At 45.1% G+C, this 21,039-nt stretch overlaps 1 protein-coding gene and 1 long non-coding RNA gene across 4 annotated transcripts in view; one reads left to right on the plus strand and one right to left on the minus strand.

Moving 5' to 3' along the window:
* Positions 1–21,039, plus strand: part of LOC118302301 — a 104,037-nt gene that overhangs the window by 67,658 nt on the left and 15,340 nt on the right. The window lies entirely within an intron of this gene.
* LOC118302296 (carbohydrate sulfotransferase 1) lies at positions 4,062–7,938 on the minus strand. Its single transcript, XM_035628334.2, has 2 exons — positions 7,562–7,938; positions 4,062–5,854 (listed from the first exon to the last, which is right to left on the minus strand). Exon 2 carries the CDS (start codon positions 5,805–5,807, stop codon positions 4,518–4,520), a length of 1,290 nt encoding a protein of 429 aa, XP_035484227.1. The 5' UTR covers positions 5,808–5,854; positions 7,562–7,938; the 3' UTR covers positions 4,062–4,517.

A 21,039-nucleotide genomic window follows, 5' to 3' on the forward strand; every position in this document is an offset into this window, starting at 1 on the left:
TGATTTACGGCCGGGCGTGTCTGACAAAAACAAACGTTTTGCTTGGCGGTCGAGAGTTTGATCGGGATTTATGTCGCTGGTCACACACGCGCACACACACACACACACACACACACGCACACACACAGACACACACACGCCGCACCACCCAGCTTCCGCTCTCTCTCACATCTGCAAATGTCAGTGTGTTTCCTCTGTTGCCAGAGCGCTTGAACTCCATGCACTTATTTTTAACTTTGGCTCATGACCGCTCATATTTGTTTGCGTCGCGTGTGGCTTGCTTTCGGCTAGCCGGCCCCACCTGTGCCGCGATGCAAGATGCAGGGGCTACTGCGCAGCCAACTTTTGCTGGCATTCCCGAGGGGGAAATCATGATAGCCATCAGTTGCTCCTCAGTATGAAGATGGAGGGGTACGTGTTGGCTGCGAGAGCAGGAGAGAAGTGACCTCTGCCGCCGAGCAGCGGCCAATGCCAGTTCTCACTTCGTACGCACCGTACGATTTAAAGCTTTAACATATTAAAGGTTGAGCGCGAGGGGGTCGGAATAGGTCAAACACGAAGGGCAGATGTATTCCTTGATCGTATTACAAGGCCGGATGTTCTTCACATTCATTTTCCCGGGGCGTGGACAAACGCTTGGTGGCAAACATTCCAGCGAGGATTCGGACGGCGACTGAACGTGTGAGCTAATGTGCAAAGATGATTTGAATTCAATCGGCCCATAAAATGCTATTACCCAGAGGGATAACTGTTCCAGTTTGCAGTGGAATTTAAATAAAAGAAAGAAGAGAAATTTCATTTCAAAGCTGCTCCGACCATTCAAACCTATCATGGAGCTCTGGATCCCTGACTACACAATGACCTGGTTGCCATGCCTCTCTCGCGCCGACCGGCCGACAGCTTCAATTAAGCCGCTCATATCGCTTCTGGCAAGAGCCCAGCTCGCCGCCATCGGATAACAACTCGCACAACCCGTGCAGAGGAGTCGAACACACAAACAGATCTCATGGACGCGTCTGATTTGCACGGCTCCGCGCAGGGAAGAGCGCCGGCGGCCTGCCCGACTGAATCGCCGCCCGCCCCCGGACGCCGAGCTCGAGCGCCGCGAGAAAGGGCGGCGCGGTTGAGGGGTCAAAGCGAAACGAAGGCGGCGGCGGTTGACACCGTGGTCACGTGTAAGCTTCCGCTCCGTCGAGCGGAGCGTTTCCCCCACAGATTCACTCGCACAAACAAAAGACAAAAGGCGAAGACGTGCCAAAGTTCTAACAGCGCTGGATCGTTCCCCTTACTGCCGCAGACCCTCTTGAAGAAGCCCCTCTTCTATCTCGGGCGTCTTCGCTCACCGACAAGTAGTATTAGTAGTAGTAGTTTTCAGCTACCAGGACGTGTTACAAAAACAAGGGGGCCCAGAGGCACAGCGACGCGCCGACGCATGGGGAGCGGGCGGCAGAGCGTGCGCCCGCGGGGGGCTCAGGCGTGCGGGGGGGGAGTGTGCCACAGCTCGCGAGCGGTCAGAGCAAAGTGCCCAGTTGGGTTTCACCCGAGAGCTTCGGATCAACAGTCCCGCTAGAATCTCGCTCGAACTGCAGGACAATGGGAAACGGCAAAGAAAAAAACCGTAGGGAGACGCACCGATGCCAAGTACATGTACAAGCACACGCATGTAGCGACTCGCCGACACCGGGTACCGATATGAGTACTTGAGCCCCTTTGCTCGGAAAAGAAGCAATAGACCTCCGGAATTTGTGGAGTCGCGGCTTTTAGTACGCTGTATGGCTTGTGCTGATAGCACGAAACTTTCTAATCATCAGTGCCGGCTCTTTTGTTTTTGTAGTTTGCGCGCCGACCTCCTCAACCGTCTGGAGGACGCTGTGTTGCCGCCGTGGTATCGGAGTGGTTCTATGAGTACAAGCACGAGTAGCAAACCCGGCATATGATAGAAGAAGAAGAACAACAAAAAAATTGTACATGCACGTTCACACGCACGCTCCGGCTTTGCAGCAGTTTTAAGGAAAATGCAATAAATAAATAAATAAAAAGTATGCAAGGCACATCCAGAACATTCAGAAGGTAAAAGTGAAGCGAAGGAACAATCCCCTGAGAATCTCTGTAAAAAAAAAAAGAAAGGAAGAGAGAGAGAGAGAAGTGGATGATGGAGAAGGCGGCACGGAAGGGAAGAGAGAGAGAGAGAGAGAGAGAGAGAGAGAGAGAGAGAGTTTGCCTGCAGCCACGGCACAGAGGAGGATCAAAGGTTTGTGCTCTGCATCTCAATGGACATCCAGTCAGCAATACTGATGAGCCGGGGCGTGTGATGCTCCATTCATGGGGGGGTTTTTATCTTATGGGTAAACAAGTGGTTTTTCTGAAATCAACGGGCGTCTCCGCGACCCCTTTTTTTTTTTTTGGTCCCGGCTGCACAAAGTCCCAGGAGCAGGTGTCACGGAAAAATCCCCCCAAAAAATCCTAAAGTCGGGACGAAGTGACGAAACCCCCCCCCCCACACACACACACAAAACGTAAAGTCGAAATGAAAAAACTAAACATGATATTGACTGAGGGTTATTATCTCTGCTTTATCAGAAGTGCAGCTTTGCAGACACATTGAATCAAATTTTGGACATCCAGACTCTCATGGTGTCATCGGCAATCATTTCACGAAAGGGTACTTATTCCGTCCAACCCTTAAAAAGCGACGCGCGACTCAAGCCTTGAAACCCCGACTCGCTCCTCGGTAAGGAGACGCTTAACGGCGTCCCGTGCCACGCGTAGAGCAAACCCGACATCCGGTGTGAGCTGCTACGGTGACGGACGGACGGATTTGGAAAGTACGGTACGACGCGCGCGGCGATGACGGCCTATTGGACAAAGTATAGCCACTGCGTGAAGTGGTAAATATGCCACGATGTTGGTGCCAATCAAATCCATGGAGAACAAGCAATGAACAAGCTGCTTATGAGGTTCATTTCTTGACAAATAATTATGGCGATTATTATATAAAAAAAAATCTTGTGCTCGAGTCCAGAAATGTTGGAGTTGGATAATAAAACCAAAAGTCTGTCTCTGTTCATCAATTACAAAAAAAGAAAAGAAAAGACGACTTTCGAGTTTCCTCAGCATCATCTCTAAAAGCTGATTGAACATATTACTTGGAGTCATGGCGTACTGTAATTCAGCCTGGACCTTCTAACCGTTGCCGACTGCCACTATGGCGATCGGAGGATTTGTCCCGGATTATGTCCAGTCATTAATTTAATACTCGGTATATGTGATCTAGTGTGGATGTGATGTACAGGATAAACTAAGCACGCATCCTAGAGGAAAGAAAAAAAAGGGGGGAATCTGCGGAGCAACCCTTTTTTTTTTTTTTTTTTTACAAAGACATACCTTCCTCAGTTATGAAAATCTTTCATGTGGAAGATGAATCCATAACGTGAACTGTCAAAAAGAGCAGCGTCATATCGCCCGGGTAGAGAATTGCGCATGCCTTTTTTTTTTCTTCTTAATTTTGGGTGTTGCGGGGTGTTTTCTGCTTTCATACCTTCTTTATCAGGCGACACAATAACAAGGGGAATCTTCGGCTGTTTCAGTGATGAGTAAACGTCTCACTAACGGCGGATGACATGCGGCGTAAACAGAGGGAAAAAAAGGCCAGTATTCACTCCACCGCCGCGTGAACGATTCGGGAACAAATGGGTCTCAACAAACTGGAAAACAAGGTGATGAATGGGAAACTGAAAAAAAAACCAAAAAACTGCAGGCTGCGAGTCTGACGGCCTCGCCGTCGACTCGGGATTCCGCCACACGACGTCTCTAAATCCACGCCTTTCAAACGCCGCGATACCATTCGCTCCCCGGACACCTACGACTACGACTTCACCCCTCGCCACTAATTGGCCACCGCAGATGGTCGCGTACCCGCCCGACGAAGCGCTCGCGACCTCCGGTGGGCTTCTGTCCCTTTAACTCGAGAGCCTATTAATTGCCTGCAATTATCCCTTTGCGAGTGTGGCATCTGTCAGAGGCAGCGACTCCATTCGCGCACGGAGAGAGAAATGCCACAGTGTGGGGTTACGATTTATTGCACAGTAGGGCTCGTACAGTCCAAATTTTGCCATCACACGTATATGAAAGAAAAACAAATTCCCCCGGCTTCCGTTCCGTGTTTTTGAAGGGGGCAACATTTTACTTTTTGTTGAAACAAACAGCTTTGCATACAGGAAATTCATGAAGACACTGTCTCGTCTTGGTTCTGTGGATGGGAAAAAAAAAAAAGACAACTAAACAATAAGACAATTTGTAAACTAGCTTGTTTTTGTGGGGGGGGTTTTTTTACGTGTGCTGTTCGAAAAACATTGGGGAACAAATCCATAGTTTTCCCCCTTGGTGCATTCAAAATCTTTTTAAAAGTTTAAGTGCAAATTTTTAGGAAACAAAGTTGGAGAAATGAAACCAATGAAACCGAGGAAATTATAAGGCAACGATTATAAATATATCAAAAATAGTCACTAGTCTTTGTTTTACGAAAAAGGTACAAAAGTTTTGTCCTGTACCAGTGAGAGGGACATGTTTTTCAGTTCCTCCGTCGACCGCACAGCTTTGTATCCCAGCTGGTGGAGTACTTTTTGACACACAGTCTGTGTGTATTCCACCATGTCGTACGACAGTTTCAAACGCCAACTCTCCGCGTTAGCCGCCGAATCCCTCACCGTGCCGAACTTGTGTTTGGCCGAGGGCTCGTTGCTGCCCCGGGTGTTTGCGTGTATCCAGTCTTCCACGTTTTTATCCATAGGCAGCCCCAGATAGTCGTACATCTCCTTCGTCTTGAGCAGGGGGTTCCTCGCCAAATCCTCGTAGCGAACCAACATGTACTTCCCTTTTAGCCAATAGGGATGGCCGAGGCCAGTTGAAACCGAGCTGAGGAAGTCCTCACATACAACTGTAAGCTGACTTAAATCGAGGTTGTAGGGCCGTCTCCCCGTGGCCCGCCAAATACGCCACAGGCGATACGTATCCCTGAACGTCTCAATCCGCGACGACAGGATACCGCGCGGGTCTCTGACGAGTTGGATGACTTTAATATTGAGCCGCGGGTCTTCCACCAAAGCCCGTAGATCTCCGATCTCTGGCACGCGAACGATTTTGATGGCCACGTACCGCTTCTCGCGGCACGCCTCTGTCGCCAGGGTCATGTTCAGAGACGCACACTTCTTGACGCAGTCCCCTTCCTCCACATTGACGTCGGCGGGACCGAAGGCATCGCACACGGGCTGCTGGCACAGCGCTCGGCTGGCGCCGCGCCGGAACAGTTTGTCCGTGGTGTGGTTCGTGGGCGTCGGTTTGATGTAGCTCTCCAGGAAGTAGAGGTCGCAGCCGTACAGGCTGCGCAGGAGGTCCCTGCTGGCGCCCAGCATCACGCGGCGGTCTGCGGCGTTGCGGCTGTGGGACAGACGCGGTATGAGCGTGGTCTGGACGTGGTAGAGAGGCTCGAACAGGTAGAACACCTCCTGGTGCTGGTTGAGCAGCTGGCCCACGAAGGAGGAGCCACTGCGGGTGGTGGCCAGGACCAGAATGTGCGTTTTGCGCGTGGCATTGATGGAGAAGTACGGGTAGTCGTCGCAGCCTCCGCCAGCACCCGCTGCGCCGCGCTCAAAGGGCGGCTCGGTGTCTTGGCCGCCCAGGCCGCAGTTCTGAGGGCTGGGCAACGGACACAGCTGGAAAGGCTTGGAGGTGAGCGTCCGGATGGCCGTGTACTGGATGGCAATGGAGGCCAAGGCCAGCAGAATCACTGCCTTCCAGGAACACTGCATGGCTGAACCACTTCATTTAGACACAGCGGTCTAATGCCAGGTCCTCCCTGCGAACACAAAGAATTTAGTCTCAGAAGTTAATTCATTTGTCATAAAATCAGTCTTGGGGGTCTAACAGCTCTGTGAATATACTGTCACGGGTTATTACCCAAGCTTGATATGGCAGGGCAGATCACTGACGGACATTACAAAGCAGTCTCATTTGAATACATGAATTAACAGCAGGATGACTTTGACTCTTCTGATGAGGGGTGAGTCATCGGTACGGTCGATGGTGAGCGCCGTGCAGCAAATATTTTATTTACAAGTCTCTGGGCCAAAGGGCTGGGATTTGACTCTCTCCGGTACTTGATGGTCGAAGATTTAACTGTATATTTAATAGGAAAAAAGAACAAGAGCAGTCCTTAGTAAAGATTCCCGCGGCCACGAGACAGAACCGCGCGACTTAATTAATCAGTTCGTCTCCTGTTGCTCCTTTCGGCGCTACAGCCTCAATTTTTGAAAATGCAAGTGGGTAAAGATGAGCAGTCTTGAGTCCCCAAAAACTTCTGGCTGCTTTCAAATCAGCCGACAGCGACTGACGAAACATGTACATCGGCGGAGTGGAAGCATGTATGTTGTATCTAAAGTTGGCAAGAAATAGCCTTTTTCTTGCACATTCTGGTCTTACGGCTATAACTTTATGAGCTTAAAGAGTTCAAAACGCACCTAAAGTTACCATATAGTCAGTATCATGGATGCAGCACACTTTGCCAACTACACTTTACTACAAGGCCATACATACTGCAGCGAACCCCACATTCACTCTTGTCTCCCCCATCACGTCTGCATCTTATTCAAGGACCTTGTTAGGCCTGACTGGTGAATCTGCAGCATTGTGCAAACAAATGCTTGATGTGCAAACATCAAGCAAACAAAAAACTTAAAGCACAAGCCAGCACAGGAAGGTAAACGGCGTAGTTTTGAAAAAAAAAAGCTTCAATGCCAATGTCAGGTCAAGGATAAATGAACCTGCGAGTCAAGAATCACACGGGAAATCCATCACAGTCAATGCAGAATTGATTTTAAATTATAGTTGCAGGCCTGGACACGGGGAGCTTTTGTGGCGTTAGGGCTTCAGGAGCAACGCACTGGACTCGGTGATGTCCAAAAAGAAGAAGAAGAAGAAGAAAGAAAAGGAAATGATGAATTGCAAGGGAGTCTCTTCTGATACACAGAGAACAATGTGGAGGTTTGGTCAAATGAAGAAATGAGAGTTGAGGTGTCCACTGTAGAAAAAGCTAGAGGTCTCTGCTGCAGAGAGAGACAGACGTCTGGTGGAGTTGAAGTCAATGCTTTACACTCTGGCAATGCAACATACTGACTTCTGAGGCAGCGACACACGACTCGCGCGTCTGGAGCGTCACTGCTTCGTATTCCCTCATCGACATGGATGGAGCTGAATGTAGGGGAGGAGGAGGAGGAGGGGGGGGGGGGGGGTGAAAAAGCCGACTGTGCTGCAGAGGGCACAGGTTTGGGAGCTTCCTGCGCGATGCAGACATCCCTCCATCCGAAATGCTGGCGACGAGACAACAACACATGGAACAAATGAAACCCACCCAGGCGCAAGTGTCCAAAAAAAACCCCATCCGTGCGCTCTGACATGATTTACAACAACAACAAAAAAAAGGCTGCACAAATCCTCAGAATTGAGAAGCAAAGAAAAACCACATAGAATATGGGAACCTTATGGGAACAGATGCACACTTTTATACCTTGTTGGTAGTTGTAACGTTCCCATGATGCGCTGAAGGCGACGCGGTCCGTGAGTCGCGTCCTCCGACGTTCATCCGCCGCGCGCTCCCTCTCGGATACAGGGGATGGGAGGAACAAATGGAACAGACGACGACGCGCCGGACGGAGCCGTGTTTTCCCATATAACGGTGCCTGGCCGGGGAGTCGCTCCAAGTTTACGCGTCTGGGGGCGAGGGGCAGTGGGGGGCGGTGGGTGGGGGGCTCCCGGAGAAGAGGAGGCAGCGAAGTGAGTCACGCCGAAGCGAGTCGTGTTGCGATCCGGCAGCCGAGGCGTCGAGAGAGAGAGAGAGAGAGAGAGAGAGAGGGGCCGGGGAACAGCCGCGGCCGGGCTTCCCCTCGAATGATGCGCAGAGAGGCTGCGAGCGTGTGAGGTACACAAGGAGCGACTGTCTGGACCACCCCAGGCCCCTCCCCCTTTCCACCTGCCTCTCCCTCTCCCTCTGCCTTTCCCTCTCTCTCTCTCTAGCTTGCCTGTCACATCACACACTCACATCCCCCCAATCCCCATCACACACAAACACACACACACACACACACACACACACACACACACAAACACACACATCCCCCCAACCCCCATCACACACACGCACACACACACACACACTCACATCCCCCCAATCCCCATCACACACACACACACGCACACACGCACACGCACACACACAAACACTCACACACACACACACACACACACACACACAAACACTCACACGCACACACACACACGCACACACACAAACACTCACACACACACACACACACACACACACCCCTCAGCTCTTTTCATCCAGCCCGTGTGGTTCCAGTGATCCCACTAGCTTTGTCTCTGTTGTCTGCAGACAACTGTTTTTGCATGAAACTCCCCATATATATTTTTTTTAACCTTTATTTATTTTTATTTTTTTCCACCCCTCCCTCCCTCCTGATTCAAAAAGCCACTGAAGTCCCTTGCAGGTTATTTCCGCTCACTTATCGTCAGTGTTGGGCAAGTCACCCAGGAAGGGTGATAAGTTACTTGTTACTTATTACTCTTTCAAAAAGTAATCATGTCACCTTACTTATTACTTGAGTATTAAAAGTAATTAGTCACGCTGCTAACGTTATATTACTGTATTACTTTTGCATATTGCGTCATGAGCGCAGCAAGGAGTGTCTGGCGGTTTTTACAGGACATGAAACGTTGCATAACACCCGAGCCGATATTGTGTCCAGCTTCTGGTTCTGTTATATTACAGTGAGCAAGGTCCCTAATGTTCAGTAGTGAAACAACGATCGCATGCCATTCGCAGAAGCCTCACAAACCCTCTCATCTACGATACACCCAGCGACGAGCTTCTCCAGATCTCTGTCTTCCTCCATCCTTCGTTTCGCTTTTTGGCTCGTAGCCGACGTGACCTGCCCGAGCGTGCACGTCATCATATAGTAAGAAGTAATGCGGCGTTACTTGGATCAGTAACTGTAATATAATTACAATTTCGGAAATTGTCACTGGGGAAAGTCATTATATGACAGTAATATATCACTGAGTAATTAGTCACTGCCAACACTGCTTATCGCCGTTCCCGTTCTTCGTAGGCTGCCTGTCCCTTGACCCTGCATGTATTAAAAAGACAAATTGGTTCTCTCTTCTGGCTTTAAACGTGGTCGACCCGTCTCATCCGGCATTGGTCGCCTCGGGCTCTGTGACCGCGCAGAGCACCCTTACGTCCCCGGGGGAATCCGCAACGCGGGTACCGATGCAAGGGTTGGCGGGCCGATAATGAGCATGATGTGAGGAGGGGCCAAAGAAACACGCCGCCTGAGAGGAGGCAGGACCGAAAGCTTGCGGGGAAATGAGTGGGAGGGACCAGTGGATGGGGGGGGGGACGCACAGGGAAACAGCATCATAGTTTGGTAATAAAACAAACCCCAACACACCTAAAGACTATCAGGTGGCGGACAACGATAAGGTAGTCATGGGCGTGTGATTTTAACCCAGAAGGTTACACGTGTATTGGGATCTCCCCATCCGATATTCCATATAGGTATCGAGGCAATATTGGCCAAAATGACTGGATTGGATATTGGAATTAATAAGAAGTAAAATCCGATCCATCACAGTAAACATACCAAATAAATGCCTATTTACATATCTACTAAGCCTTGAACAACATTCCGGCATCATATTTTTATGTAAATTCATCATTATTATTTAATTAACCGTTTACAGTTCAATTTGTTTTTTGCTTGTTTGAACGGTGCTGACCGAAAAAAATTCTGCCAAAACTTCTGTGAGAAAATAAAACAGCAGTATTCCATAACTCAGTCATGTTGCTGGCTATGCCTGTCTTCCTTTAGGGGAGTTGATGATTTGTCCTCCAGTTGAGTATTGAGGTTTTAGATGGCTAGGTTAAGCAAAGTGCATCCTGAACAGTGCATTATTAATATTTTATTGTACGAGGGGGGAAAAGATTGTATCAGATTAGCATCTGATCGGTATCGGCAGAAACTCATGGTTGCAGGATCGGTATCGGATCGGACACGAAAAAGTGGTATCGTCCCATCTGTAGTCTTAACCGCGCCACCCTGTGCAAAATAAATCACTTTGGTGCCATGTTCAAAGGCGCTGAGGTTCAATTTATAGCTTCAATAATTTACGATTAGATAAGATAAGACAAGATCCATTATTTATCCCACCACGGGGGGAAATGTGCCATGTTGCGGCAGCAAAGGGGAAATAATTTTAAAAAGTAATAAATAGTTAAACATGCAATATAAACATAAGGAAATTAAATAAACCTCGTCATATTTTATACACAATGTAGTACAGCATTGATTTAATGTTTTATGGATTTAGTGAGCACTTTTTGGGATTAAACGGGATAAAAAACCCACTCGTGACATCTGCAATCACAGACGACTCACTGATGTTTGCCGTGAGCTTTATCGAAAATGAGAAAAAACCCGTGACCTTTTATCATTTATGACTTATTCATGACATTTCCAACTGCACAGTCGACGGCTTACAAGAAAAAGTGAGACACTCGACTGTCTGAAGGACACTTTCACTAGAACGACTTAAAGCCCGAGTGTGTGGGATTTAAGCGGAGCTGTCTGCAGAAAATTTTGCGTTTTAATTTGTGTATAATTACTCAGCAGTAATATTCTAACTACTACTTTCTTAGAAGAATTGTAAGTCTTTTCAGCCCTGGTTGTATTGATTCTCTTACAGCAGAGTTTCTCTTTCTACCACTCAATTGATTCTCAAGTGGACCCATTCATGAACCTAAATGTCCCACGGAACACTGAGGCCACGAGATGAAGCCAACCTGAATCTTTACGAGCTCAGTTTCGCGACATGTTCTAAGTCTGGAATACTTCCAGTAGGAGAGATGATTGAGCCTGGCAAGAGGAAAGTGCATGAGCCAATTGATAGAAATATAGTAGAGAGATATTTTACATGAAATTAAGCAGTGGCTGTTTGAAAAACGTAGCCAATGATGTGCCAGTAGTTTAAAAAATATATAAATATGTATTAAATATTTTATGTGAAACGCAGTTTGTTTCCGCCAAATGCATTTGCAAGCGGAGTAGTAAATTCTTAGATCCGTAATAACCATAGGTTAATGAAAACTGTTCAGTGAAAAGCCGATTTCAAAGAATTCTTTGGTGAAATTCTTCTGTTTGTAAAGTTAAATAAAACGCTGGAAATAAAAAGGATACATGGCTTCACAAGAAGGCAAAAAAGGTAAAATGGTGACTCATTAATATTTAACCAGCATTTTGAAATTTCAGTTGCTCAAGGCAGAGAAATGTTGTTGGATAATTCTAACTGAGCAAGTGCAACACAGTTTTAGATTAGCAGGTTTTGCATGTGAAAACCTTAATCCTAAAAGTTGTGCAGTAGAAGAATAAGGTCCTTGAATTAATGCCCTTAATGCTCATACGTGTACGACTACAACTCGTTCTCTCCGATTAATGTCACAAACTATTACCTGGATGTCATGTGCATACTGTTCACTTGTAGAGATCGCAGACACTGTGACGTCTGCCCCGACAGGTCCTTAGATGCATCCCTCTTTTGGGGGCGTGTTTGCGGTCACATTTATTTGACCTTTTCCCGCGGATGCTGTGTAAAGTTGCTTGGGCATTGTCTCAACCTTGCGGATGAAAGGCCCTTGGATGAGTTCGTAGCAGTGCCGCAGGGAGGCGGCACTGCCGCAGGGAGGCCGCCGGAGCCGCTGCCCCGGTTCCACGGCTGTCCCCCGGGGCGTCGATGTCAATGAACCCAGCTTGTGGAAGCCTCGTCAGAGGACGCTCTCCCACATGGAAGCTGCGCATCTGCTGCGGCGCGATAGCCTTTCAGCGCATTGTCACAGAAGAGTATTCTTCACAACCGTGCTGTAAAAGGATTTGTTATAGATTCATAACGTGCCAGGCTCAATATAATGTGTGTGTGTGTGTGTGTGTGTGTGTGTGTCGTCTTCATGCCAGAATACACATGATGACTGAAGCTGGGCTTTTGTGACTGGTATTCTTCATTAACTACTTGGAACTCTAGGATTTCAGGGGATTGTGTTTTTCTCATTCTACAATGTAGGATGTGGCACGCATGCGGTATTTGATAATATATTTTTCTACAAGATGAACAGGTTCTACATCCCCCCCAAAAAAGAGAAACATTTTAAATTCACTTTCCACAGGGTTATGTTTTTTGGAGATGCAAGGTTTTCCCAGAATGATTTTCTCAAAAAGCCTGCACATAACATTTTTATCCATCGGTCCAAGAAATTTAAGCCAACGTGGAAGTGTTTAAAACCAGTATTCTGTGGAATGACCAGCAGAGGGCGACACCACTGGTTGCAAAAAGAAGTAAGTTTCTTTAGAAGTCAAACATTTGTATGGTTTCAATATCTAATTTCAGGTCTTTTCTCCAATACAGCATGATGTTCATTTTGTCAACTAAAAAAAATGTGGTAGATTTAAAAGGGGTGAGATGTTGTAAAAAAAAAAGTATTTAATCATAAAAAGCGTGGATCAACATTAGCTTATAGCTGCTCAAGGTTTCTCATTATATCCTCCGGCTGCTTGGCTAATTGATAATGTTTGTGACTTTCAGTCATTCTATCCGATGCAGTCCATTGTGCTGATGCAGGGTTAATTAAAATTTGTTGTTTTTTGTTTTTTCGATGTGGTTTCCAATTAAACTCCCGCCAAATTACATGGCTGTGTTGTGATTGAGATGATGCAATCACTGTATGTTTTGCAAACCGGGACAAAATTATTTAGTAGTAAAAGGAGTTTTTTTGTTGTTGTCGTTGTTTGATTCAACTGGAATTAAATCTCTAAGTGCCTACTTTGCAATTACATTAATTTCTCAAAGAAATATATACTGAGGCTTGGTACATTTTCTTCACACTGATGAGGACAACAGGTTTTGGATATAAGTGGCCATGAAACATCTCCCATCTCGTCAGCGCACCGCTGTGCGGGCTCCAGACTGTTTTAAATTCCAACTAGTCGCCGGTCCCCGAGGACGGGCTTTACACAGTGTAAACCCACAGAGCCTCGGCTGTCATTCTGCTGTACTGGCTCCTTTGTCAAAGATCTCCTTAATCAAATAGACAGCACATATACCATCTCTCCATGCATCCATATGGATGGGCTCCCAGAGTTGATAAACGACTCCGTAGCCTTGGCAAAAAAATAACAATCTGACATTTGAAACATGCACACGCGCGCACACACACACGGACCACACTTAGCTGCGATGAAAATCTTGAGCCATTCTGTCACTGGAGCACAATTGGATGTGAGATGCAACCTCACTCGCTCTCTTTCTCTCTTTCTGGTGAATATCAAAGTCACAGAAGGCAAAATAGATGTTACAATGATGATGAAATGATACACTTTCCATTCAGATACATTTTTTATAAAGTGGTGGGAAACAAATACCGCCTAATTTAATTGTTAACAATGAGTCCCAGCTACTTTTTGAGCTGTGGTAGTGTAATCAGTGATTTAAATATTGTATAAGTGATGTATTTTTTAAAGCCTATCAATACTATACTATCACTTTTCAATTATATTTGTGTTGGATGGTCATATAGGTGTTTGTTTTCTGAAAATGGTCAAATTAATTGTATATCTTCCAAACAAAAAGATAATGTATACTGTATGTAAAATGTATGATTGTAAAATCACAAAGTGTGGACACATACCTGTGAAAAGTTAAAAAGTCACATTGTGGGAACTCACATCCACTTTAGGGGCTGAAATCTTGCGACAAAATAAGTAAAGCCACGTTATGCTAGTCTGAAGACTCTGTGTTGGGGTCAGAAAGTTTAGGTTTAGTGTCTGGATCACGCATGGAGCCAAATATACAGATGAAATTGGAGCCAATCAGTGAAACGGTAGGGTATGCAACTATCTCTCATACAAGTGTGTAAGGGCACGGATGTTGCAGTAATGTGGGTGAGGGGGGGGGGGGGGTCACAAATCCTGCATGTTTTCATCACAACTCAGTTACCACAGTTAAAAAATATATCCTCCACAGTCGCACGCTGCCAGACGACCCTAAAGTTAGAATTACTGTAGTTAAGTCTCCATTAGCCCCGCTCCATCCTGCTCCAGCATTGCCGCTGCCGCGGATGCAGGCAACCCCCATCTCCTGTAACCAGCTGATTCTCTCTGTAATAATGCTAATGCGATCCAAACGCCGCTGCCAACAGCAGATTAATGCGAGCCACAGATGAGTCGGTCGCAATTTTTTCATCCTTATCCTGTGCCCTTAATCATTTGATAGCTGAGCGCCCGAATGGCTGGCTGCGTGGCAGCCTGGTGGACTACAGCTGTTTGCCGGATGGCTCGCTGATACAGCAGCAGGTGGAGCAGAAAGTAAACTGGGCGAGCGCGGAACACCCTTCAAAAATACACTTCAAGTACAGGCTTGGGTTTTCAATTTTCTCTCGACAGTACAGAACTACAATTACCTCATCATATTTATTCTAGCATTTGGTTTGCCGAGTTGTACGTAGACTCCATAAATGTCAAAACAGACACATTCCTGAACTTCTGCACAGGGGCTGTATGTGGGGATGCAAAAGTACGGGAAATTCACAACGGGCGAGTGGATGTATTGATGACCGTAAACGAAAAGAACTGCTTTCCACACGGGAGTTATCCCCATGTCCTGTCTCTTGCGTGCTCTGCCAAGACCCAACAGAATGTTCCGGAAATGTTCCCGTTGCTGTGAAACGCGCCTGACTCGGACAATCTCCTGCTACCTTCGTCCCTCGTAAAAGGCACACTCTGTAAAATGTCCGGAGCCAATTTTCTGGATATTTTTAGGCGTTCATGTGTGAAAACAGCCTTAGTGTACTAATTAAACACAGGACATAAATTATTAAGCTTTAAAGAAGTGTTTGAACTCTTGAGAGAGAGAGAGAGAGTTCAGAAAAAGGCACGTCCTTCTGATTTTAAGTCTCGATGCTAAATTGAGCAAATCACCTCCCTGCCTCCAGCTTCATACTTAAATTTTGACTCAAGACTCCTCAGTTGTGTCATGGAGAGCATCCAGTCCTCAAACTTAAGAATTTTAACATGTCAGACCTTTCTGAAATCGTTTAAAAGTGTTTGCATTTCAATCAGCTGCAGGAAGAGCAAGTTATCAGTCTGTCATGGAACCACCTCCAGGAATCGCTCTGCTCCTCTGACTGGCATGTAATGTGCTCGTGGGACGCCTCATTTATGTGTGATAGACATCCCAAATGCAAGATTAAAGAACTGTGCCTTATCTCAAAAGAACTAAAAGGGAATGAAAAGCCTCCCAGTTAAATCATTCCGTCCTCGCAGGAAAAAAAAACTTTTTTTTTTATCTTCCGTACTGACAGACTAGGAGATTACGTGTAATTATGGAGATAAGAGAAATTAAAGGACTCTATTGACCTGCCTAATGCAATGGACTCAAATCCGGGTCCCCGGAAGCCTGTTTGGATTGTGAGTGGCAGATGTGCATTATCATGAGAGATGCTACAAAATCTGCATTTTGTCTGCTAGCACTGGCTCAAACTCTCAGAAAATTAACAATGTTACAATGCACTCCACAATGGCAGGGAAAAGTAATTTATTATGCATACTTTGCTCTCTACTGTTCACAAACAGCAGTATCCTCTCCCACAGGGAGCTCAGATAAAGTCTCTATGAAAAAAATATATATATGTATATATATCGTATATGTTGCATGTGTGCAAAATACATGCAAAGCTTATTACAGCCTTCTGATGAAAGCTGTTTTTTTTTTTCTTTTTTTAAATTCAAAGCAGTTGTCAATAGGATGGAAACAATTGTCAGCAGGATCATCTCATGCTATTGTCAGGCCTGACCCAAATTTTTTGTTTGTTGCCATGGTAATCGATGCCAAAAATCTGCATTTGAATATCCTCACTGGGCTCCTCGGGAAAGGAAGGAGGGCAACACACTCTGTTGAACATAACAGAGCGTTCACATGACTGTACTCAGGAATGCAGCGAAGTTAGTGTGATTGCTGCGGCCGCCGAAAGCATTTATCAACCCCAAATTTAAAAGTAAAGTTTTATTTATTTTTGTCTTATTAGTGATATGCATATCTTTCTTAACTATCTCATTTAACAGTCATCTGTCGTCATCCAAAAGACACAAGTTGATGAAAATCCTTTGTCCATTCACACAATTCACAATAAGACCTGCTAGTCAGATTGTCATGAATGTGGTCTGGTTTCAGACTATAATAATTCGAGACAAGTCATTATGCCCCTCAAAATCTCTAAGGTCATTGGCAGTGATACGGTTATTTTCCCTGTTTGGATCTATTTTCATTTCACTTCTCTTTCACAATTAAGTCTGTTGTGTCTGATTCAGCAGGCCTCTCTTGAACAGAAAATGGCGGCACAAGGCAAGTTCAGAGAGACGTTACCAATGTCCAATACTTATCTGTATCTCTAGGATGTGGCCCCATTATCATCAGCGGTAGCTATAGCAACCAAGGTTATCCCAAGGAGCTGTAATGGAAGGTCTAAACATGCTTAGAAAATATGCACTTTGTGATCTTCTTAAATGCATTAGGTTAACTGTCAACAGAGAGGTCCCACATGTCATTGAAATGTAAAGAACTATGTAATGCAAGTTCAAGCCAGGAATTAACACTTCGAGTATATATATATACATTCTTCTTACCTGGTACACTTCGGATTTGTGGTAGCACCTATTTCACAACTGTTAACTTCTGTCACCTTTCTACTTCATACATCAAGCGTGCAGAAAATGCTTCCGCGAATGACATTCTTCGTGTCCTGAAAACTCATTCCCCCAGCTCACAAGTTTTCCTAAAGCCCGCGTGAACACGATCAAAAAGTAATATTGATGTATCTAATGTAATTAAAAGCATGTTTAAAATAATGTTAATGGTGGACAATTGTTATTTCAGGACTTGAAATTGTCAGACCAGGCTCTGACATAAATTAATGGAGGAGAGAGCCTTTACGGTACACTGAGTGATCATTGGACATAACTACATGTGTGTAATCACTATTCATATCCGATAGAAAAAATGCTTATAAATTATGGTAAGTTAGTAAAATTATTGTTGCTTTATGTTTTTCCTTGGACTGAATTCCATTGCTGCAACTGATAGATATGTTTGCTTTGTGTTGGCCACTACCTGACCCAGATAAGCCATGAAAGATTCCTTCACAAGTTCATGGACATTAACACAGGGTGGCAACTTATCTGTATAATATTAAATATGGACTGTAAGTGCTGGACATAAATAGTATAAGTATAGTTATTCTGATTTGCTTCCTTAATAGAGCTAGATGCAGGTTACACTTTCTAACTCCCAGTTACAGGTTTACTCTGTCTGTATCCCTTTTGTAGATGCCTACATAAAAATAGAAAACTTGGGAGCAGTTCTAAAAGGTATGAACAGCGTCTGATCGTCTAGTTGTATTCTTCAAAAATACCTTTTTTTTAAACTTGGAAAACCACTCTTTAAAATGATTCCTGTTGATGCCTCGGTGGGAAAAAAATTAAACTTGTACATTTGATGGTCTGCTTGTCAACTTTAGTGTCATCTTCAACTGAGAAAAACCTTTCACAAAGGCAACATTTTTCACTTTAACACAAAAACACATTAGACCCATAAAAACACAACATGACTAACTTCAGTGCTGATCCAGGAGAGCTGATTTCTACTTTTCACTGGACTGGCTGTCAGACATCTTTGGGATGGATTGAATATGAGTCTAACCATGAGTGTGAAGCCAACAGGGATGCAAAGGACACTGATTTGTGTCAGACATAGCCAGGATTGAGGGGTACAATTCAGGTGTCTGATAGCTGCCAAACGTTTTGTGTGCCTTTGTGCTTGACCCCGCCACCAAAACAACAAAAACCCTTTTTATTGAAAAAGGATGAAAAGAAACGAGGTCGGGGAGGGGTTAAGAGGAGGGAGGGACTAGCCAGCGATATAAACCCAGGACGCAATGAGTTTTTTACCCAATCCTTGCCCACAGCAAGGTCCCCTTTCACCCAACAACCTCTCTCTGTAAAGCTTCCAGCCCTCCCCCAATGCCCCATCCCATTTGATGTCCGTAACCCCTCCTTCCTCTGGGGAAATCCGCTCCATTCATCAGCAGAAGCGGCATTTGAGCGAGGATGTACCGGGGCGGGGGCACTCAAAAGTACATAATTTACATGTGTAGGGAGCACCCATCCACAAGTCGCAGCCTATAGGGGCCTTATGTTTCCTTGTCCTCTTCATTCATTGTCACTTTACTGCTGAAAAGAGATCCTAAGGCATCTCTCCACATGAATAATCCATGTGTGTTTAGGCTAGTCGGTGATAAAAGGAGGCTGTGTTTTGAATGTCTGTCCCATAAAGCTGTTGGATGGTGAACTAAAAAAGGATGACTGTGTACCCGACAACGAATTTTGGCTGTCTAACATGAATGTTTTCTATATGTAGATCATCGAGCAACTGTTTATTGAACTGCTTTGTAACGTGGTTCAGTGGGACATCGGCGTCAAAGTTTGCATAAGCCAATTGAAGCATATTTAGCAGACAAATGTGCACTAACTAGTGAGACGTCCGAAGCAATGTGTGTCTTGCGCTCAGAAAAGCCTAAAAACCTTTCTTATGTTACACAGCTCCACCTTGCGACGCCAACAACAAGAATTATCTTTTGCCTTTGCTGTGCTCCTGTTGGTCAACATCACAGAGGTGTTGAAACCCATCAAGGATGGTTTGGCGTCGGTTGTCTTCAATTATGAAACACTACTTCTGCTACTAGATAAAATGATAGATTGTCATGCCATATGACCATTGATCATTTCGGAATCCACCCAACGGCCTATGTCTTCCAGGTTGGGCTACAATCAGGCTGATATTGTGTGCAGTGTGCAGTCTTTTTCAGATGTATGCATATGACACAGTGCTTTACTTGTACAGGACCAATAGAAACAAATAAATACATTCAACCATCAGTGATATAAATGGTAGTATTTTTTCTCATGTTGCAAAGACTCAAAGTTTGCCTCGATTTAAATTTGTGAGAATCTGGAAATAAAACTTTGCTATAAACATACTGACAAACAAAGTCCCTGAACTAGCAGCCATTACGGTATGTTATTTTCATTTCCTTCTTGGCTCTGGTGGGGTACACAGCAGTTGAAATATCTAAACCTGGTGAAATTTCTCAACCAATTAACACAATTGTTCTGACACTGTGTCACAGAGGTGTTGATTCAATTCCAATGCTCGTTCTTGAGGCTATAATTACTGGTGATGGACTGCACTGAACACGAGAGAGAAGCAAGAAGAAAATAATGCATGGGAAAAACGTCAATTCAACATGAGTGTTATAACGTTTTATAACAGCTTCAGATTTTCTGCTCGCTGAGATGGTCCAGTAACCATCATTTCGCCCTGTCTGCCATTTGCCAGGAGAGGGGGGGAGGGTATGTTCATAGAAGCTTAATATGTGGTGTCTGTGTCTGAGAATGTGTCTGTTACAAAATCAAGGGGAAGTGGTTGTAGCTCTTTTTTTGTGTAGTATAAGAAAGTCACACTACTGCTTCTCGTTTAAGTCGTGAACAATTGGTTGTTGTTGGAGAATTGACTAGTGCTGGCATTTCATAAAAATAGAAAATATTCTGGACAGGGTACTAACTTCCATACAGAGAGGAATGGGACTCTTCACTTCACTTGAGCTGCAAGTGTTTGGGCTGTTTAAGGTGCATCTGTGGAAACCGCACACAAATGTGGCCTCGGAACTCTGTTCCTCTTTGTGTGTAAAGTAAAGAGACTCTGAACAAATTTTGAATCACCCCTATTAGATCTTAAATTGTTGGTGTCAACTTCAGAAGTAATGCAAATAATTGGTATGGTTTCATGAACCCCATCTGTCCTCTGTTGTTACTGTATGTGACTGGTTCATATTGTCTGGTGTTATATTTGCACTCCTACGGCAACATTCTTGGACCAAATAAATAATATTAAACATTCATAGGTATTGTAGCTGCAAAGCAGAACTATATATATAAAAAGAGTCTTTTACATTCAGGTGGAATGAATTCTTTCATTGACAGACAGACTTTATTGATCCCAAACTGGGGAATTTCTAGAGAGATGTAGTTCTTATTGCATGGGTTTTATACCAATTACAATAAAAAATAGTTTAATGCTAGTAATGCTCATCAACTGCATCTATACCTCGGGATTATTGCAAATACTTGATTGCGCATGTTAACATTCGATCACATTAAACCAAGGTCAGCATGTTGTCATCTTTAGCTTGTTGGGATGCCGACGTCAGCGTTTTGCTCAAAGCGTCGCCTTGTCTTGTAAGTACAGAGCCACTGTGGCTGCTAGACTTTTTTGTTCCTGGCATGATTTGCTCAGTGCTTCCCTGAGCCAGTGGTTTCCTGCTGAACCTTGCGGCACCAAACACAATGCTCGGGTTTCACACTTCACTGCTGCACAAGAGAAACATCTACATTTGCAGAGACACAATAACATTGCTCATTTAGCTGCTTTTTTCCTCAGCATAAATTTTGTACTAGTACAGTATATCAAAAGTAGCGACTGCAGCTAAGATCATGTGTAGACAGCATTAGTCTGAGTGACGTACTCTACTCAGACTTGATGAATCCATGCACCTCGGTCCCTTCACACCTCTGTGCTCAAGTGGCACCTTAGAAATGTGTCCGGCTGCTGCTGTGATTTATGTGGTTGTCTGTACTCTTAAAGGGGCAGTAAGCAATTTTGTTGTTGGTGAGGATTTTACTGCACTGGCCAAGGATCTAACCTGTATGGGAGACCAATGCGATAGCCACAAGAGCCAAAACCCCTGAGTAGTACCGTTTGTCACTAGAACGTCTCTTAAGGTGTCGGGGAGTGATGTTTACAAACTGCACACAC

The sequence above is a fragment of the Scophthalmus maximus genome, chromosome 4 (assembly GCF_022379125.1).
Source record: "Scophthalmus maximus strain ysfricsl-2021 chromosome 4, ASM2237912v1, whole genome shotgun sequence".
Taxonomy (NCBI): Eukaryota; Metazoa; Chordata; class Actinopteri; order Pleuronectiformes; family Scophthalmidae; genus Scophthalmus; species Scophthalmus maximus.